The 15,924-nt window shown below is 45.1% G+C and overlaps 5 protein-coding genes across 5 annotated transcripts; 2 read left to right on the top strand and 3 right to left on the bottom strand.

Annotated features, from left to right (window-relative positions):
• Window positions 1–219: 219 nt before the first annotated feature.
• Window positions 220–1,451, top strand: GLAREA_04432 ((Trans)glycosidase; the record flags this gene model as incomplete). The annotated part of the gene is made up of 5 exons (XM_008086809.1): window positions 220–452; window positions 535–548; window positions 603–1,049; window positions 1,101–1,237; window positions 1,290–1,451. 5 exons carry the CDS (start codon window positions 220–222, stop codon window positions 1,449–1,451), a joined length of 993 nt encoding a protein of 330 aa, XP_008085000.1.
• Window positions 1,452–1,912: 461 nt separating this feature from the next.
• Window positions 1,913–3,840, top strand: GLAREA_04431 (Magnesium transport protein CorA, transmembrane region; the record flags this gene model as incomplete). The annotated part of the gene is made up of 5 exons (XM_008086808.1): window positions 1,913–2,067; window positions 2,113–2,316; window positions 2,364–2,698; window positions 2,748–3,568; window positions 3,634–3,840. 5 exons carry the CDS (start codon window positions 1,913–1,915, stop codon window positions 3,838–3,840), a joined length of 1,722 nt encoding a protein of 573 aa, XP_008084999.1.
• Window positions 3,841–4,996: 1,156 nt separating this feature from the next.
• On the bottom strand, window positions 4,997–6,127 carry GLAREA_04430 (uncharacterized protein; the record flags this gene model as incomplete). Its single annotated transcript, XM_008086807.1, has 1 exon — window positions 4,997–6,127. The coding sequence occupies one exon, from the start codon at window positions 6,125–6,127 to the stop codon at window positions 4,997–4,999; it is 1,131 nt and encodes a 376-aa protein (XP_008084998.1).
• A 1,946-nt stretch (window positions 6,128–8,073) lies between these two features.
• On the bottom strand, window positions 8,074–10,488 carry GLAREA_04429 (uncharacterized protein; the record flags this gene model as incomplete). The annotated part of the gene is made up of 3 exons (XM_008086806.1): window positions 8,074–9,174; window positions 9,892–10,390; window positions 10,439–10,488. 3 exons carry the CDS (start codon window positions 10,486–10,488, stop codon window positions 8,074–8,076), a joined length of 1,650 nt encoding a protein of 549 aa, XP_008084997.1.
• A 480-nt stretch (window positions 10,489–10,968) lies between these two features.
• On the bottom strand, window positions 10,969–15,401 carry GLAREA_04428 (uncharacterized protein; the record flags this gene model as incomplete). Its single annotated transcript, XM_008086805.1, has 5 exons — window positions 10,969–11,263; window positions 11,326–11,680; window positions 11,730–12,727; window positions 12,774–15,251; window positions 15,319–15,401. The coding sequence occupies 5 exons, from the start codon at window positions 15,399–15,401 to the stop codon at window positions 10,969–10,971; spliced, it is 4,209 nt and encodes a 1,402-aa protein (XP_008084996.1).
• Between the last annotated feature and the right edge of the window lie 523 nt (window positions 15,402–15,924).

Below are 15,924 nucleotides of genomic sequence, written 5' to 3'. Positions count from 1 at the left end.
AAGTCAAGTGATGACGGTCCAAGAAAAAGTGATCTGAGTTTCTTTGTAGCCGGTGCGCAGATTTTCCGTCTTGATGCGATGCCAATCAGGACCCATCTCTTATTTTCGTATATTATGAGCTTCGATGGAGGATATTTAATCCCCTCATATTCCATTCCGAGAGGTTCTTTCCAGTAAATATTTCCAATTTCCTGCATTTTCTAGTTTTATCCTCTCAAAATGCGGTATTCAGCACTCATTCTCGGCCTCATGGCTGCTCCTCTAGCAGTCATGGCTTCTCCAGTGGTGGAAGTTATGGAGAGACAGTCTGCTAATAGTTTGGATGCTGCGATGAAGGCAAAGGGGAAGTACTGGGGAACTGCGACGGATCAGAATCGTTTGACTGCCGGGAGTAATGCGAAAATTATTCAGGCCAATTTTGGACAGGTTACACCGGAGAACTCCATGAAGTGGTTAGTGCTTTCTCTGTTCTTGAGCGTTGGATTGACCTCAAGTCGAACAAAGTGAAGTATGAGATACTAACTCTAGTGACAGGGATGCTACCGAAAGTAAATCTACGTTTTGTTGGAAGCTCCGTGTTTTTACTAACAATATTGTCTCAGAATCATCCAATACCTTCTCTCTCGACGGAGGTAACTACCTAGTCGAATGGGCCATCGCCAACAACAAGACAATCCGTGGTCACACCCTTTGCTGGCACTCTCAGCTCCCCGGCTGGGTCTCCTCCCTCTCATCCTCCGCCATCGAAGCCGCGCTCAAAAACCACATCATTACTCTCATGACCAAATGGAAAGGCAAGATCATGCACTGGGATGTTGTCAACGAAGTTTTAAACGAACAAGGTCAACTCGACACCAGCAAACCCTTCATGTCCAAGATGGGTGAGAAGTTCATTAAAGTCGCATTTGAGACCGCCAGAGCGACCGATCCGGATGCCAAATTGTATATCAATGATTATAATTTGGATCAGGGGAGTTATGCTAAGACTACTGGGATGGCGAATTTGGTTAAGAAGTGGCTGGGACAGGGGATTCCTATTGATGGCATTGGTATGTGAAAATTCTTCTTTGTTCTTCGGGAAATGTACTGATGATATGCAGGATCGCAAGCTCATCTTCAATCTGGTCAAGGTGCAGGCTTTGCTGCTGCTCTCACTACCCTTGCGAATAGCGGTGTGTCCGAGGTTGCGGTCACTGAGCTCGATATCGTAGGAGCTTCTTCGACTGATTATGTCAATGTATGTTCCCCTCTTTGTATGATACTGTGTAGCAAGCTGACTCGATGTTCAGGTCGCCAAAGCCTGTGTACAACAGAAGAAGTGTGTTGGTATCACCTCGTGGGGTGTTCGTGACCCCGACTCATGGAGAGCAAGCAACAACCCGTTGATGTTTGACGCCCAGTACAAGCCGAAGGCGGCTTATGATGCTGTTTACAAGTACTTGACTACTTGATCTTGTTTATGTGAAGGCTAAAGGACAATATGTTAAGTGGAAACACTCAAACTATGTACCTATGTTGGAATTAGTGTGGTCGTTCCCGGTCTCATGTCCAACATTGAACTGTTTATTGTGAATACTTCCCATATACATCGCTTTTTAGATGGGCCAATCAATTCCTTTTGATAGGTTTGGTTGAACAAAGCGCTAAACTTGCTGCTTCTCTCATTGCAACTCGAATCAGAATGGTCTTCTGGCCGGCAACCGACAGCTTCGACTCTGCGATACCACTATTGTACGACTGCAATGCCCTCATAAAATCTTTGACTCTTGAAAACAGAGCCGGAAACAAATTTGTAGAACCTTATCGAATAGCACTTCACAGTTTCTTGTTATGTATCTATTATCACTGTATTAGATATCGACTAGTCAATCGAAATCGACAATCTTACGCTGATTGCTCAGAACTCCCCAAAATGTCACAACAAGAGACGGTTATCGATATCGAAACAATTGCTGGCACAGATACCTCTCAACCCCCACCTGTAGCCTCGGATAAATCGCTCGAAAATATGCTCAAAGAGCATCCATATTTCGCAAGAGTATATGGGCTTGCGAAGAAAGATCCAAGGTATTTTTTGCCCATGTTTTTTCAGACCGGTATTAATTTTGATAGATTTGAAGTTTTGGCACTGAAACTTGAGTTTGATTTGGGGGAAGAGACACGAAAAGGTTTACGCGAGAAGTATTCGAGGAGACATGGGGCAAGTGGAAACCCGATCCAGAGAATTCTGCTGCTTCTCAAAAACACAATTGTGCAATACTTCGTCACGATGGGCTTACATGGTCGACCGAAACCTTCTGGCACGGACTGGGTCAGGTGGACTCGTCATTCCTCGTCGGATTGGAGGACCAAACCACTCCTAGCCAAATGACACTGATCATCGTTGCTCTGAACCATACAAGATTCGATAGTGTTGCACATCGATGGAGGGCTCCAGCGGCGCCCAATGGAAGGTTGATTGAGAAAATAGGTGCCATATTTGACATCCACCCGTTCTTCTTCGATCAAATGATGTCTAACGAGGAGAGATCGCATTGGAGTCAACGTCCCCAAGGTAATTCTGTTATTGATCTTGGTTACAGAATGGCAGCCCAGGTCAAGCAGACTTGTCTCCTAATTGGATTGGATCGTTACGAGCGTTCCGCAAATCCCAGATTTTGGATTACCTATGCACTAATGCCAAACCGTGGCAAAACCTGTGAGGCCCCTTACATCTACTCTAGTGGAAGTTCCCACTAATTGAAAAGTGATCATGTTTTACCACTTCGCACCTTACGATAGATTACTGTTCAACGGAAGTACCACCAGCAGTACTCCCGACAGAACGTTTTACGGCTTGGAGTTCTCAAGTGGAACATCAAGCACAACCAAGCCAAAAGGAAGAGCACGCTCACTTCGTCAGCCAAGACGATTAATTATAGCCTCGGAACTACGCGATGATAACAACTTCCTAGAGCTACTACAATTTTGCAAATCTATGGGGGCAATACGGATCGCGCAAGCTCAAAAGTCACCACTCATGCTTTTAATTCCATTTCTAGAAATATTTGGAATTGTGTTCCTAGATCTTGTCACAGGCTACGACCTGCAATACAAACAAGATATCTATCGCTATTATTATTACAAGAGTCTTGCTACCTCACCGAGCGATCTTGTAAAAGATTTTGACATATTCGGATCTTGGAGAGTCTTGCGGGAACTCATGGAAGAATTCCAACGAATTACAGACAAAATTGAGGATTACAACAAATTAATAGGAGAAGAAACGGCAGACAAATGTTGTAAGACCGACACGGTGGTGGATTTGTTAAAGACTCATCGCAAGCTGTTAAGGGACGCGAGGATTTTAGAGCAAGAAGTTCGCGATACACTTCAGATTACAGCCGCAAGAGAGGCTTTGCTAGAGTCCAGCGCCTCTATTCGGCAGGCAAATACAGTCGGGAGGATTTCATACTTAGCTGCTGTTTTCTTGCCACTCTCAACTGTTATGTCATTCTATGGAATGAACACTCAGGAATTTTCAGGCACTGGACTGTCATGGAGGACGTTCATAATATCTACTGTTTCCGTGAGCTTATCTACACTGATATTTTGCCTCTTTCTTGTCCGGCGTTCGATTGTTAAAAGAAGTAGAATATGGTCTCGCTATCTGGCGATAAATATCTTTCTGTTAACTTTCATGTATCCGGGGTACACGATTGCTATACTTTTGGATTTAATGTTCAGGCAAGCGCGTCGGATAGCTCCAAGACAGAGAAGATTGCGCAAAACAAGTTTTTGCTTTGGAATGTTGAGAACGAGCTTCTCGGTGATCATCAAAGCATTCAAACAATGCTCTGAAGGCACGAGGAGTGCGCGGCAAGTCGCTAAGGAAGGGATGACTTGCGTTGAATTTTTGATCATGATGGCCAAAACACCCAATAGTCGTTTGTCCGATATGGCTGGCTCCTTGTATCCTAATTAGCAATAACTGAAGCTTCTGCCACCATTTGAGCGGTATGAGCTTTACTCGTCAGCATAAAAATATTGATATGCATTACGAAAGAAAGTGCAAACATACTAGGCTAGAACGTAAATAAAATTGAAGCGGGCCAGGAAGCTCAATAATAAACTTCAGAGATCAAGCCGTCTTGTCTGGCAGCTGGAAAATCGAAACGAAACACCGAAAGAAACAAAATTTAAATCCTGCTTAGCACCATCGTAAAATTATATTACCTTGACTATGGGTTATTCAACGAATGAAAAGCTGGGTGACTTGGAAAATTGTTGGAAACATGGTTTGGTGCATCATCAGTATATAATTGAGCGAGTACATTAGACCAAATTCATTCACAACCATGTTCATCCATCTCCACCATTGAATCTTCAGGAGGCTGTCCCAAACTTCGTAATACATTGTCAGCTTACAATAAATCTTGTCGCTTCGACTGAATGTGAAAACTGCAAACAAGTTCTCCACAATCGCACGTATTGCCAACAAACAAACTAGAAGTTAAACATTATAATTCCTATCCAATCTTCCTAAGTCATCCTCGCCACTTTAATTCTCAACGTTCTGCATCCTCTTCCGATCTCAACTCAGGCGCCTCACTCGGGTGGCTTCGGAGGTCTTGGCATGCACGCCTCCAATATCTGCTTACTCCTCCGTTGCGACTTCGTATTACCGTCCAAAACGGTAAGCGAGATCTGCGCAAATACGAGGGACTTGCAATATCGACGAATCTGCTTGCCGACTAACACGAGTCCATCAATTCTGGGTCCTAGAGGCGACGCTTGCGATGTTCGGTCCCGTTGTTTGAGTGAGTTGTATCGCCTAATCGGTGCTCATATTCCTAAAATAGGCATTGAAGTGGCGAATCTCATCGCCTCTCTATTACTTTGAACTCATACTGTTCTCAAGGATAGTGGTTTTTGTTCTGTGGGTCCAACAATTGGTGGTATTTTTTGGAAGCCTTTCCGATGCGCGGCTTCCTGAAAATTCCCTTCAGCAGTCCACTCAACAGCTCACAAAAGTCTCAGCTGAATCCTGAGATCGTCGAAGTGGCCAATCATTCTCCTCCTCCTCAACCTCCTTGATAACCTCACAAGTAGGTTTCTTCTCCTGAGCAACTTCGTACACAGCATACAATGAATCCAGCCATCTCTCCAAGATAGCCTCATATTCTTGAACGTGAGGATCCAATTCCTTTCCACTCACGAAAGCATCGTAAAGCTCATTTCGCACGTGATCCTGTAAGGTCTCATAAGCTTCAATCATGAGACGGATCTGAAGTCCAGAGGCGCGGTCCGCATTCTCTGATGGATGCTGTTTGAAAAGAGCAGTTGCTAGCTCGTTCGTCAACATATTCATACATATTCCGAGGCCGATTTCGTTGTGAAGTTCGTTGATCATGTCTAAAGATGCTTTTTCGCTTAAAGCTTGTGGTCTTGGCGGCGGTTTGTCGACCAAATGTAAACGTGTGACTTCAGGGAATTCCTTATCCGTTGGTGACCTTGGGGAATTTGGTGACTCTGACCCGACAAGAGTATCGCAGTCCGAAGAGCTGCTTGGTCTTGAAGAGCGAGAGTGATCCTTGACGAGGTCACGTAAACTTTGCTGGCATTTGATTTTCCGAATTGATTTCCGTCGTGGTCTGACAATAACATCCTCAACGCATGGAGTAAATGATCGTGGTGGTAGTAGATCAGAATACTGTTGAGCAAATGCTTTTGCCGGATCGTAAGAAGGGCTAGACTCAAGTTGCCCAACGAACATGACTGGTGTTTTGGCTCTCCTGGGTACTCGCGTTGGCGACATTTGACTACTTGAGAAGCTTTGCGTGGATTCAGTCGAAATCGATGAGTTGCTTGATAGAAGAGTTGCAATATGGGGGAGAGGATCTGTTTCCTCAACGATGAGTGTCTTCTCGTCTTCGGATTCTTCTGATTCTTCTGGTTCTTCTGATTGAATTATCAAGCAGGCTTGCGCTCGAAAAGCATCGAAGAAATTAGTGTCGATATTTGCGCTTTTTCTAGAACTTGTCAACGTCCGTGGCTTCTGTAGTTTCTTTCGTCCTTTGTTATCACACGTCGGTGAGGTTTCATGCTTTGAAAGCGGCCTCCCTAGCATGTATGAAAAGAGAGACATTTTGTTTGTCGTAGAGGATGCAGTCAGAGTTGTCGGCGTGCCCTGTCTCAACGATCAGATGCTGTGGCTTGCAGAGAGCTGAGCAACATCTACAAACAAGCAGTGCTGGAGATATGTCAGAAAAGCATGTGTTTAATTAAGAGTGACAGCAAGAGCAAAGGAATCAGCTAGCAACAAGAGCAGACGGACGCCATCTGATTATTATCTCACGACTACTTCCCGGCCACTCGTATTCAGCTCTGACCGTGGTTGAGATCATGGCGCCGGCCCGCTGAATATCTGCACGGGTAGCGGCCTGCACCCCGGGCATACTTATCGTAAGACAAAGCAGACTGTGCATCATCTTGAGCGAGAAACCGGATCAGTCCGGATTTCCAGACTTTGAGCTTATCGCAGCTACTGCGCCGTTGAACGAAAACCTTCTTTTCCCCGCGAGACTGCTATGACGATTATGAGGGATAAGGAAATTTACGCCAGGATAGAGCAGCTCTACGCTTTGCAGGGCACGGCGAATCTCACATGGGTGTATCGTGGAGGTGGAGCAAACCCGTTTGACTGGTTTGTGCTGGAAAGTTGGCGGTGATGACGAGGAGAGGGGTTCGCCCAGTGTTGGCGCCCCCTCAAGGTTTAGCGAACGCTCAGCTAAGCGAGTAGTTCATCCCCCACCCTCCATCCGCGCTGATAATACTATCTACAGTCCATATTCATTCAATTTACAATAACGCAAATGGAATAATTCATACATGAGAGAAAAAGAAGTGCAATAAAACACGAGGGACGGCGCATTGTTATCTATTGAGTAGCATTGAGGTGGCAGGTTTCCCGCCTCCAGGTCCCGCCCCCCTCTTTCTCCAGCGGTCTGTAGCGAGCCTTCGGAGTCACGACGACACACCAGCTCAACTTTATCTCGAAAGTTCTATAATTTTCAAAACCAGGCTCTCGATATTACTTAACATGTGATCTTGAAAAACTTAAGACCAAGTCTCAGCTCACGCCGTTATCGCTTACGCACAAGACACTGCACGCTAGCCAACCCTTAGGCATCCTCTGCATAAAGACCCCAACCCTCGCAGCTTTTCAAGCACAATCACATCACTTTTTAGGCTCAAGCTTTGTTGAAGTCCACTCTGAGAACCATGAATTTAATCCTTTACGCATGACTGCCGATGGGTTCTCCTCGGCTTCGTGTGGGGTTTAGAAAATACATTTCACTGCTTGTATATAAGTTTATTTGGCAATCAATCCCACCAATCACACTCGGTGGTCAATTTGTATCATTGTTCTTTAGACTGACGATGTAGTAGTCCTCTGTAGTCAAGAGTGAAGTCCAACTGCCTCCGATTCCATTTGTCCTGGCGTGAGAAGACTTACAGAGAAGAAGATGTGTGATATAAATTTTGGTGTCATTTGACACACAATGAAGACTGGGAATTTCGGAGGTTTTTTTAAAATGTGAGAAACCATTTCTTCAATTCTAAATTCTGACCACCGAGTTCCCCTTTTGTTATTTTTGGGCTCGCTTAAATTTTCCCCCTGCTCGCCCACCAGGCTTGCCTCACACGGTGGACAAGACAGTCGGTAGATGAGACACCATATTTGATCGAACGACTTGACACAATATCACATATAAAGTTAAACCCGTTGAGTAAAAATGTCCCGTTGAGCTCTATTCAAATCATTTGAGTTAAGATGATTTCTGCCACCGCACGCTCTCTCGCCTATTACTATCTCACGGCTCTGGTTTTTTTTCTCACTTAGCTTCACTCCGGAACGAAACTCAAATTTTGCACGGTTCATTGTATTTTGAAATCAAAAATGTATATTTTCAGGGAGTGTATTTCTTCTCACACCAACACGCAGTAAGGTATACATACTCCAGAGAATAGAAAAGGATGAAGCAATATCAACCTCGAAGACTCCCCGCGGGGCTCATCCATTCTCAAAACCTACCACTCTCGCACGTCAATGGGTTGATACCCTTCCCTAGGTTGTATGAGTAAATCGGACCGGCGAGTGCCATCGTACCTATGAACAAAGCGACCCGAACAGTCAGTATCCGTCTCTTTGACGAAGTAGCTCGACTCACTGGCATTGAAGCCGAGGTGAAAGAGAAAATTATCAAGAGCCTCAGCATAATGGACAGGTTCTGCATGGCCGGCGTCGTACTTTTCAGTAGACTGATCAGTCTCGCTTTCCTGAAGGCTTGTGGGCCTCACGGATGGTTTGCAATCGCGGGGCTCAAAGTAACTCGCGAGCATATGTACCCATTCCTTGTCCGGAGGTTTATCTGTCCAGATGAAGATGGTGAGACATAGTTGGATCCATCGTTGGATTTCAACATGGTCCAATGTTGCTTCATGCTGGTTGAATTCAAACATCGGTGTGTAATGCTCTGGCACGTCTCCAGCGGGCTTAGGAAGAACATACGACCGTGGGGGGTCTGTCTGCGACTCAAACTTCTCGAAGAATACTCTCCTGTCGGTGATTTCTTTGATCCAGTCTGAAACATTTTTGATTGAGCCAAAGGGAACGTCCTTTTGAATAAGGGGTGTTTTATCTTCAGCATCTCGATGAATCGTATCTAACGACCTCTCATAAAGTCCAAGTACACTCAGAAGTTTCACTTTATGCTCCCCTCTCATCTCCTTTCCTGATCCCACGAAAACCTGCAACCCAGGCCCGTTTAATTTTAAGTCAAATCTCCCCTCCTGAAGCGGAAAAGCCTCTGCAATTCTCAGGCACACGTCTGAAATATCTTCCATAGCGTTCGCTAGGTCGCCATACTTATAAACCGGCGAAGCCAACCTTACCGATCGGGTTGAATAACTCGAGATTTCGGATCTGATGACCCAGTGGATGGCGCGGACATCCTGGAGAAATTGGTCGCGGCTACGAGTCTCTTGGTGAAAGTCAATAAGTTCTTCAAAAACGTCTTCTTCGATTACAGAGCGTCCTGGTTTGACAAGAAGGAAGAATATTTCTTCTTCGCGATCAGAGGATGATGATCTGGTGTAGTCATCGATGGGAGTCGAGAGATCGATCTCGAGCTAAATTCGGAACGTGAAGTCCTCAGCACCGCTTATTTGGAAAATACTGGGCTCCATCATATTTCTGTGTGGATGGAATATGAGAATCGATGAAGAGGAGAAAGTTTAGCACAAGAGTATTCCTCGGATTTATAGGATTTGCATCAGCTTACTGTTCATTCAATGTGGAACAGAGCACAATTTCATTGTCTCTTGAGGAATGACAAAGGGGGAAATCTCAAAGTCACATGCGATTGAAAAATAACGGTTCATTTGAATTTTGAAAAGGGCACAAATCGAGTAATTGTTGCGGACACTAACTCATATTTGTATTTCTTGTTAGTACAGTGAATATTTGATATAAATTTTTCGGGGATTAGTATATTCTAGAACATGGCAAGAAAAATTCGAGGAATCGAGGATAAGAACAGTCTTTCCAAAAGACTTGGAGAATTTCAACAAAGAAATCTCCTTGAGTTTAGCATCTGGAATCGAAACGATTTAATGTACCAAAATTTGAAGATTAAAGAAGTAATTGATAGCTTTCTCGATCACTCAAAGGCGCAGTGTCTATTTTTCTTACTCTCAAATAGTTCGAGGCTTCAAAACGTGTGGTTTCTGCCTTTTTCCCGCCGTCCTCGCTTTTCTCGACACTTTCCTATTGCAATTTGTACGCTCCTAATCCCAAGTACGTATTCTCAGAGTCCTTTTCATTTATAAAGCAACACCAGAAATTACTAAAGCAATTGTCATCATTCCACCCAGAGACAGCGCCAATGCTTTTTTTGATCCACTCTTTGCAGTGGTAGTCGATGAAGCTGGGCCAGCCGAGCTGCTCTTGACCACAACAGCAGCAACAGTTGAAGACAAGGTAGCGCTTGCAGTTTTGCTACCGTCCACTCGAGGATATAACTGAGCCTTCAACGTCGAAGTCGTCGTATACGTCGGCGGCGGTGTATATCCCAACGGCGGCGTTGGCGGTGCAACTGACCACGGAATCGAAGTTGCCGTGGAGAGAGGGGACTGATCCGCTCTTTGACAATGTTGCTCCTCTGTGTATCCTAATTCTGCTGCAACACAACTATGCCAAGCGTCAAACTGTGACTCTTCGACTGCGCAGTATTGCCAGCATTGGAATGGTTTTCTTTGGGTTGTGCAACATTTGCTCATGGCATCGTTCATGGGACAATTTCCGTAAACGCATATTCGAGTTGAACAGAGAGAGTATGACTCGTAGCTACGATAGTAAGCATAGTTTGTGAGGTTCTCGGCATTATTCTCTTACATGACAGGATCTGGGAATATAATGTTCCTACCGCATTGGTTGGCTGACATGATTGTTTAAGTCGTCTTAAGGCTAGTATGAGACAGTTCTCTGTTATCTCACTCTGCAAATTCGTTTCCCTTAGCCCAAGTTCAATATTTTCCTTTTCAACAGAATTACTTATAATTCAATAAAGATTTGTGCGGCGTATTGTGTCGGCTCAGAGAAGGATCTTACCCGGTAATCAAACATACGTAAGGTTATTAGCTCCGCAATTAGCCTCAGTTTCCTGTTCCCGTAACGTGGTTATGCTTAGGCAAAGTGTTAAGCGAGTACCAGGCTGCCAGCGTTCATTCTAGACATAATTGACTCAATATAGAAGTAAACCGCCGTTGACTGATGATAATGACACATCGAACCAATAACTCTCATTAATCTTACCAAAAATCCCTACCGATTCTTAAACCTGCACAGAAATTGACCACAAGTATTGATAATTTTGAAACCTCCCAAACCAACATTTTCCAACCTCAACTCATCACCGAAATTGTTTACCCAAAGCTATCCTCGCTCTCATCGATACTCTCAGCGCTGACACTCCGATACTCCCTACCCCCAAATGCCACCCTTTTAGGCGATACCTCATCCATCGGTGGTCCTTCCGCCATTCTCTTCACTCCTCTCCCACCGTCGGAATCCGTGACTCTAGGACTTGCAAGAGCATCAGCATCCCTCGATAACCTTGGAGATAGTGACGAAGCGAGCTTCTCCGGATCGACACTTAGTTCCTGCATTGCCATTTCCTCATCTTCAACTGTCACTTCATCATATCGTTCTTCTACGTGCCTGTCTTGTGTTAACAACCTGCCTCCAGTTTCATTTGAGAAGAACAAGTAAGAATAACTCACCTTTCAACAGGTTCTCTAAATCTAGCTGCTCCTCTCAACTTTTCCATGTACTCCTCCCGTTCAATCATATCCCCAACCTCAGCTTGGGAATAAAAGTTCTCCAATATATCCGGATTAGGCGCCTTACTATTCGGATTTTGAGCTCGATCCTTCCTTGCTTCCTCTCTACGTGCCTCAATGTCCTCAAATCTCTTCTCCTCTTCAGTCTGAGAGACAGGGTCGAAACTTTTCGGGAGAGCGGGAAGATCGAATGGATTAGGCGGTGGCTTGGGAGATAAGGTCACTAACTTGAAGCGAGGGAGGGTGAAAGTGGGCATGGTCCAGCGAGAGGGACGTGGAGATTGGAATCGGGGTACTAGGGAGTGTTAGTAAAGGTCGTAAAAACTGACTTAGGGTAATGATACCATCTTTGAGAGCTTGTTCCATCTGCCAACTTAAAAAGTTCTCCTGGTACGGCGTCTCCCCAAATGGAAACATGGGTTCCATCTTCCCACCTCTGTAAATTTCACCAGGTCTCTCTTCACGTCTGCTCATCCCGCTCTCATACTGTGCCTCAATGTCTTCTTGCGTGGCAGCTTTGGACTTTTCCTGCAGAACCACGCCACTGTTTCTGATTCGTTCTTGTGTTTCTTCACTTTGGCAACATACAGGAAATCTTCTCATTGAAAAGAACTTCTGCACAGCTGGCTTTGCGAAGACTGTATTTCCGTCATCTGACTTTTGAGGTTGTGCTGCGATCCGGTGAGCAGCAAAATCCCAAATCCGTTCATTTTCTGGAAACCTGGATTCCCAGTTGTTGTTCAGCTCCTGGGTAACTTGCATGTTCAGTAATTTCGCAGCTTGTCTTGTCGTCATTTCTACAGGCGCACGTGGAGGTAGACCAGTCTCTTCAGCTTCTCTGACGATGGCCTGTCCTTCCGCCGTGTCATCGTAATCCTTGGATTGGAAGACCAAGCCCGCCTCCTCAGCCAGATCTGGAGCAACAGCATGGAGGTCATACGCCAGATGTCTAATATTGGGAGCAGAGATTTCGGCACATCCACTCTGGCTATTTTCATCTCCGATCGCAAGAGTGATCAAATCGTCGCATTCTTTGTGTTGATCGTATTGAGTTTGCGCGTGGTCTAGATAGACGGCTTTGTATTCGGCAGACCAAGTCAAAAGTTGAGAGATGTAGCGACCAAGACGAAACGCAATCTGCTGGAAGTGGTACCACTTATTTGGCTGTACAGTGAGAATCCCAACTGTTCCATCTTCGTCGTAGCGCACCACGTAATGACCATCCGTATTTTGATATACACCAGGAGAGTTGGGTGCTGCCGCGCGAGAGATGACATAGCGATTCTCTGGGTGACCGGTGTAGGGAATACGCGAAACTTGCTGGGGCTCGTCATTATCGAAACTAGCATTGTCAGTCAGGTATGTAGATGAAAGGCCTTGAAACTTACTGAATGACGTCGTGTGCCTTCATGGCATTAAGAAAAGCTATTACTCTAGTTTCGGTCCAAAGAAGCTCACCTCGCTCCAGGCGCGGGCCATTGAGAATTTGCATCAATTTGGACACACTCATTGCCTTCTTACTTCGAACTTTCGGATCATGCGCAGCCTGCTCGAACAGTTCAATTTTGTTCTTTAATACGCGTTTCGCTTTCACAGAATCCCAAAGAGGAATCTGGTTTCCGAGTTCGTCGACTGCTTGATCGAATTCCTGAAGCTCTTGAAGTTGCCGGCTCCTCCAACCCGGAAGTTGGGCGAGATCATATGGTCTTCGCAATTCATCCCATGAAGGTTCGGTGAGTTCATCAAAAAGCTCAATTTCTGCCTGAGATAAATCTACAACTTCCAATTCTTTTCCGTTCTCGTCAGGGCGCATTATCATAAACTCATTTTGCTCTCCAGGCTGGAGATGAAGGCCTTCTTCAACTCGGGCAAGCATTCTATTGATAATAGGACGTGGGTATACCTCAGAAATATAAGCTAGTGACCTATAGATCTCGTACATGGTATTTAATTTCTTTTGGAAGAGTTTCAACATTGTTTCAGCGGTCCCAACCTCGAATGGTCCTCTATAGTTCTCTGGTGGAGGCAGTTCTATTGCATCGTAAGACATAACTCTCTTCCGTGCTTCACTGTATGCAAGGTCGGTATCGTGGTGGTAAGCTGCTACCTCTTTGGTGTACTCAAATGTGTCCATTTCCACAGGACGTTTATGCGGCTCTAGTGGAATCGTTAAAGACACTTCCGGCAGGTCCTTAGAGATATATCGTGAAGGTAGCTCTAAGATCCTAAATTTGTCTTTCGGCCGATGTTGTTCATGATTAGCACAAAGGAGATTAAGGCCAAGTTCAATTGCAGCCCGTCGAATACCCCGTCGTTGTGCTTTCGGTTTCCAGTCGATTGCAACATCCGTGTCAACAGGCATATTAGTCTCGTCGTCTAGATGTTCCTGCTTTTCCAGCAAAACTCTTCCACTTTCTAGATATTCATCTGATGGTATAAATTTAATCCGTAGAACTCCTTCGGTTTTCGTAGGCGGTATCAACTCTCCAGGTCGCAAGATTCGAATCGCCTGATATTTGCGGGATATCTCATTCATATCCCGAGAAAATTGCTCAATCGCTTTTTGGTGCAGAACTTGCTGTGAACCGTCTTCAGTAGCAAGAAAGTAAATTTCTCTAGATTTCTCGCTAAGAACTCCAGCCTTCCATAGAAGCACCAAGGCGGTCATTTTGAGTCCCAGAGGGATGCTCTTCCAACCGTACTGAAAAGTGTCTCGTAGTATAGACGCGTTCATAGCATCTACTCCTTCCTTCACATCTGGATCCAGCGTACTCTCGTCTGGAAAGTAAAAGACGCCTGGGGCCTTCTGGTTTTTCTTCGTCGGATCTTCAACCATGAACTGTACACCCTCGGGTCCAAATTTTCTACGCCAATGCCTCGCTTTCCTTCGATAACTCGTTTGCGCAGACTGAAATTCTGTGCGGTAGAAGTCTCGTTCATCGTCGGGAGTGTTTTCTGTCCATGTCGTCTGTCTTTCCAAATATGCAGCTGCCTTTGCCTTGTACAGTTTATGTAGTTTCTGCAATGATTTCGGTTCCAAGCTCTCCATATAGTCTTCCAACTCCGCCTGCTCTTGCTCAGTTCGCCTGGAGCCAAGCGTAATCAAACTATTGATTTTGTTTTGCACCGCTTCTAGATAGTCCGGTAGATTTTGCATGGGAGGCCTAACTTGTTGATTGAACAGTGGCTGCCCTCCACCATGCTTTCGACACCAGGGATCAGAATCTCCAGGCTTGACACCACTCTTAGGAAGTCCTTTAGTATCGTGCATCCAATATGGAATCAGTGCCGGTTCTCTCAATGCCCATTCGTATGCGCGCCCCTCCACCCAAGTCAAATTAGTACTTTCATCTATTAAAGCAGTAACCTCTTGGGCTGATTGTGTGAGTGCTTGAAGAAACTCATCTTCATCAGCTTGTCTATCAACAGTGAAAGGAGGATGATCTTCTCGCATTTGACTTTGCACACCTGATGCTATCTTTTGCTCCTTCAATCTATCAGCTTCTTCCCTCGATATCAAACGGGCCGACACTGGGTTGATAGAGGGCGCATCGCAACAAGTCGTATCCGGAGGACCATCTTTAACCCGTTGATCCCAGTCATGATGAACCTCTGACATGCTTTTAACATCGCGAAAAAGACCAGCATCACGGTCGATGTTCTCATCTTCAATGTATTTAATGTATTCGTCAATCTCCGCAAGCTTTTCGCCAAATCCCAACTTTCGATTTGGGTCTTCATCGGCGAGGAAATTCTTGATTTGTACCAGACGTTCATTCACTGGTGGTTGAACATAACCCCTGAACTGTCGGGATTTTGGAAGAAGCTTGGGTTTTTTCTCTGGAGCCTTTTTGAAGATGCTAGGGCTGAATTGATCAGAGAAGCTATTATACGTTATTGGGAAAGATCAAAAGTGGCTGAGAGATATCTTACCTGGACTTTACTGACTTGGAAGGAGACTTCGCAGAACTTCGGTTTGATCCACGGCGCATGGGACTTTTGTTTTCGGGTGCCATCGGAAGCAGTAGCGCTCAACATTGGGTTAAATAAATTGAATCTAAAGAGCTTATAATCACTGGCGATTCAAGTTTCTTGCTCGCGGTTTCGTGGCAGAGACTGGCGAGGATGAAGGGTTGGACGCATTCCAAAGCCATAAGCGGACAATGAACAACATTGCAGGAATGCTACGACCAATCCCACGATCGTGGAAGCGTCGAGCTTATTGTACGGGTTGTTGAGATGTCCTGTAAACAGTCTTCTTAGCAGAATGTGGTCATACTGATAGGTACTAATGCATAACCGTTGGGTCCTGTCATTCGACATCCCTACCTCGGAGCTATTATGTAGAATATTGCGCATGGTTAATACCTACCACATCAAACGTACACTAGAACTTTTGGCCTCACCGATTTCAAAATAGACGGTAGATGTGTTTTGTTGAATTTTGTTTTCCCAATGAAGACCAGCAATATGCTATTGAAGTACAGGCCATTCAAGAGAAATTCGTCTTCGAGGACGGTGAACCCCCAGCCATCAGAA

The sequence above is a fragment of the Glarea lozoyensis genome (genome assembly GCF_000409485.1).
Source record: "Glarea lozoyensis ATCC 20868 chromosome Unknown GLAREA5, whole genome shotgun sequence".
Lineage (NCBI taxonomy): Eukaryota > Fungi > Ascomycota > Leotiomycetes > Helotiales > Helotiaceae > Glarea > Glarea lozoyensis.
The sequence above is the reverse complement of the archived record's forward strand: the minus strand, read 5'-3'. Positions and strand labels throughout refer to the sequence as shown.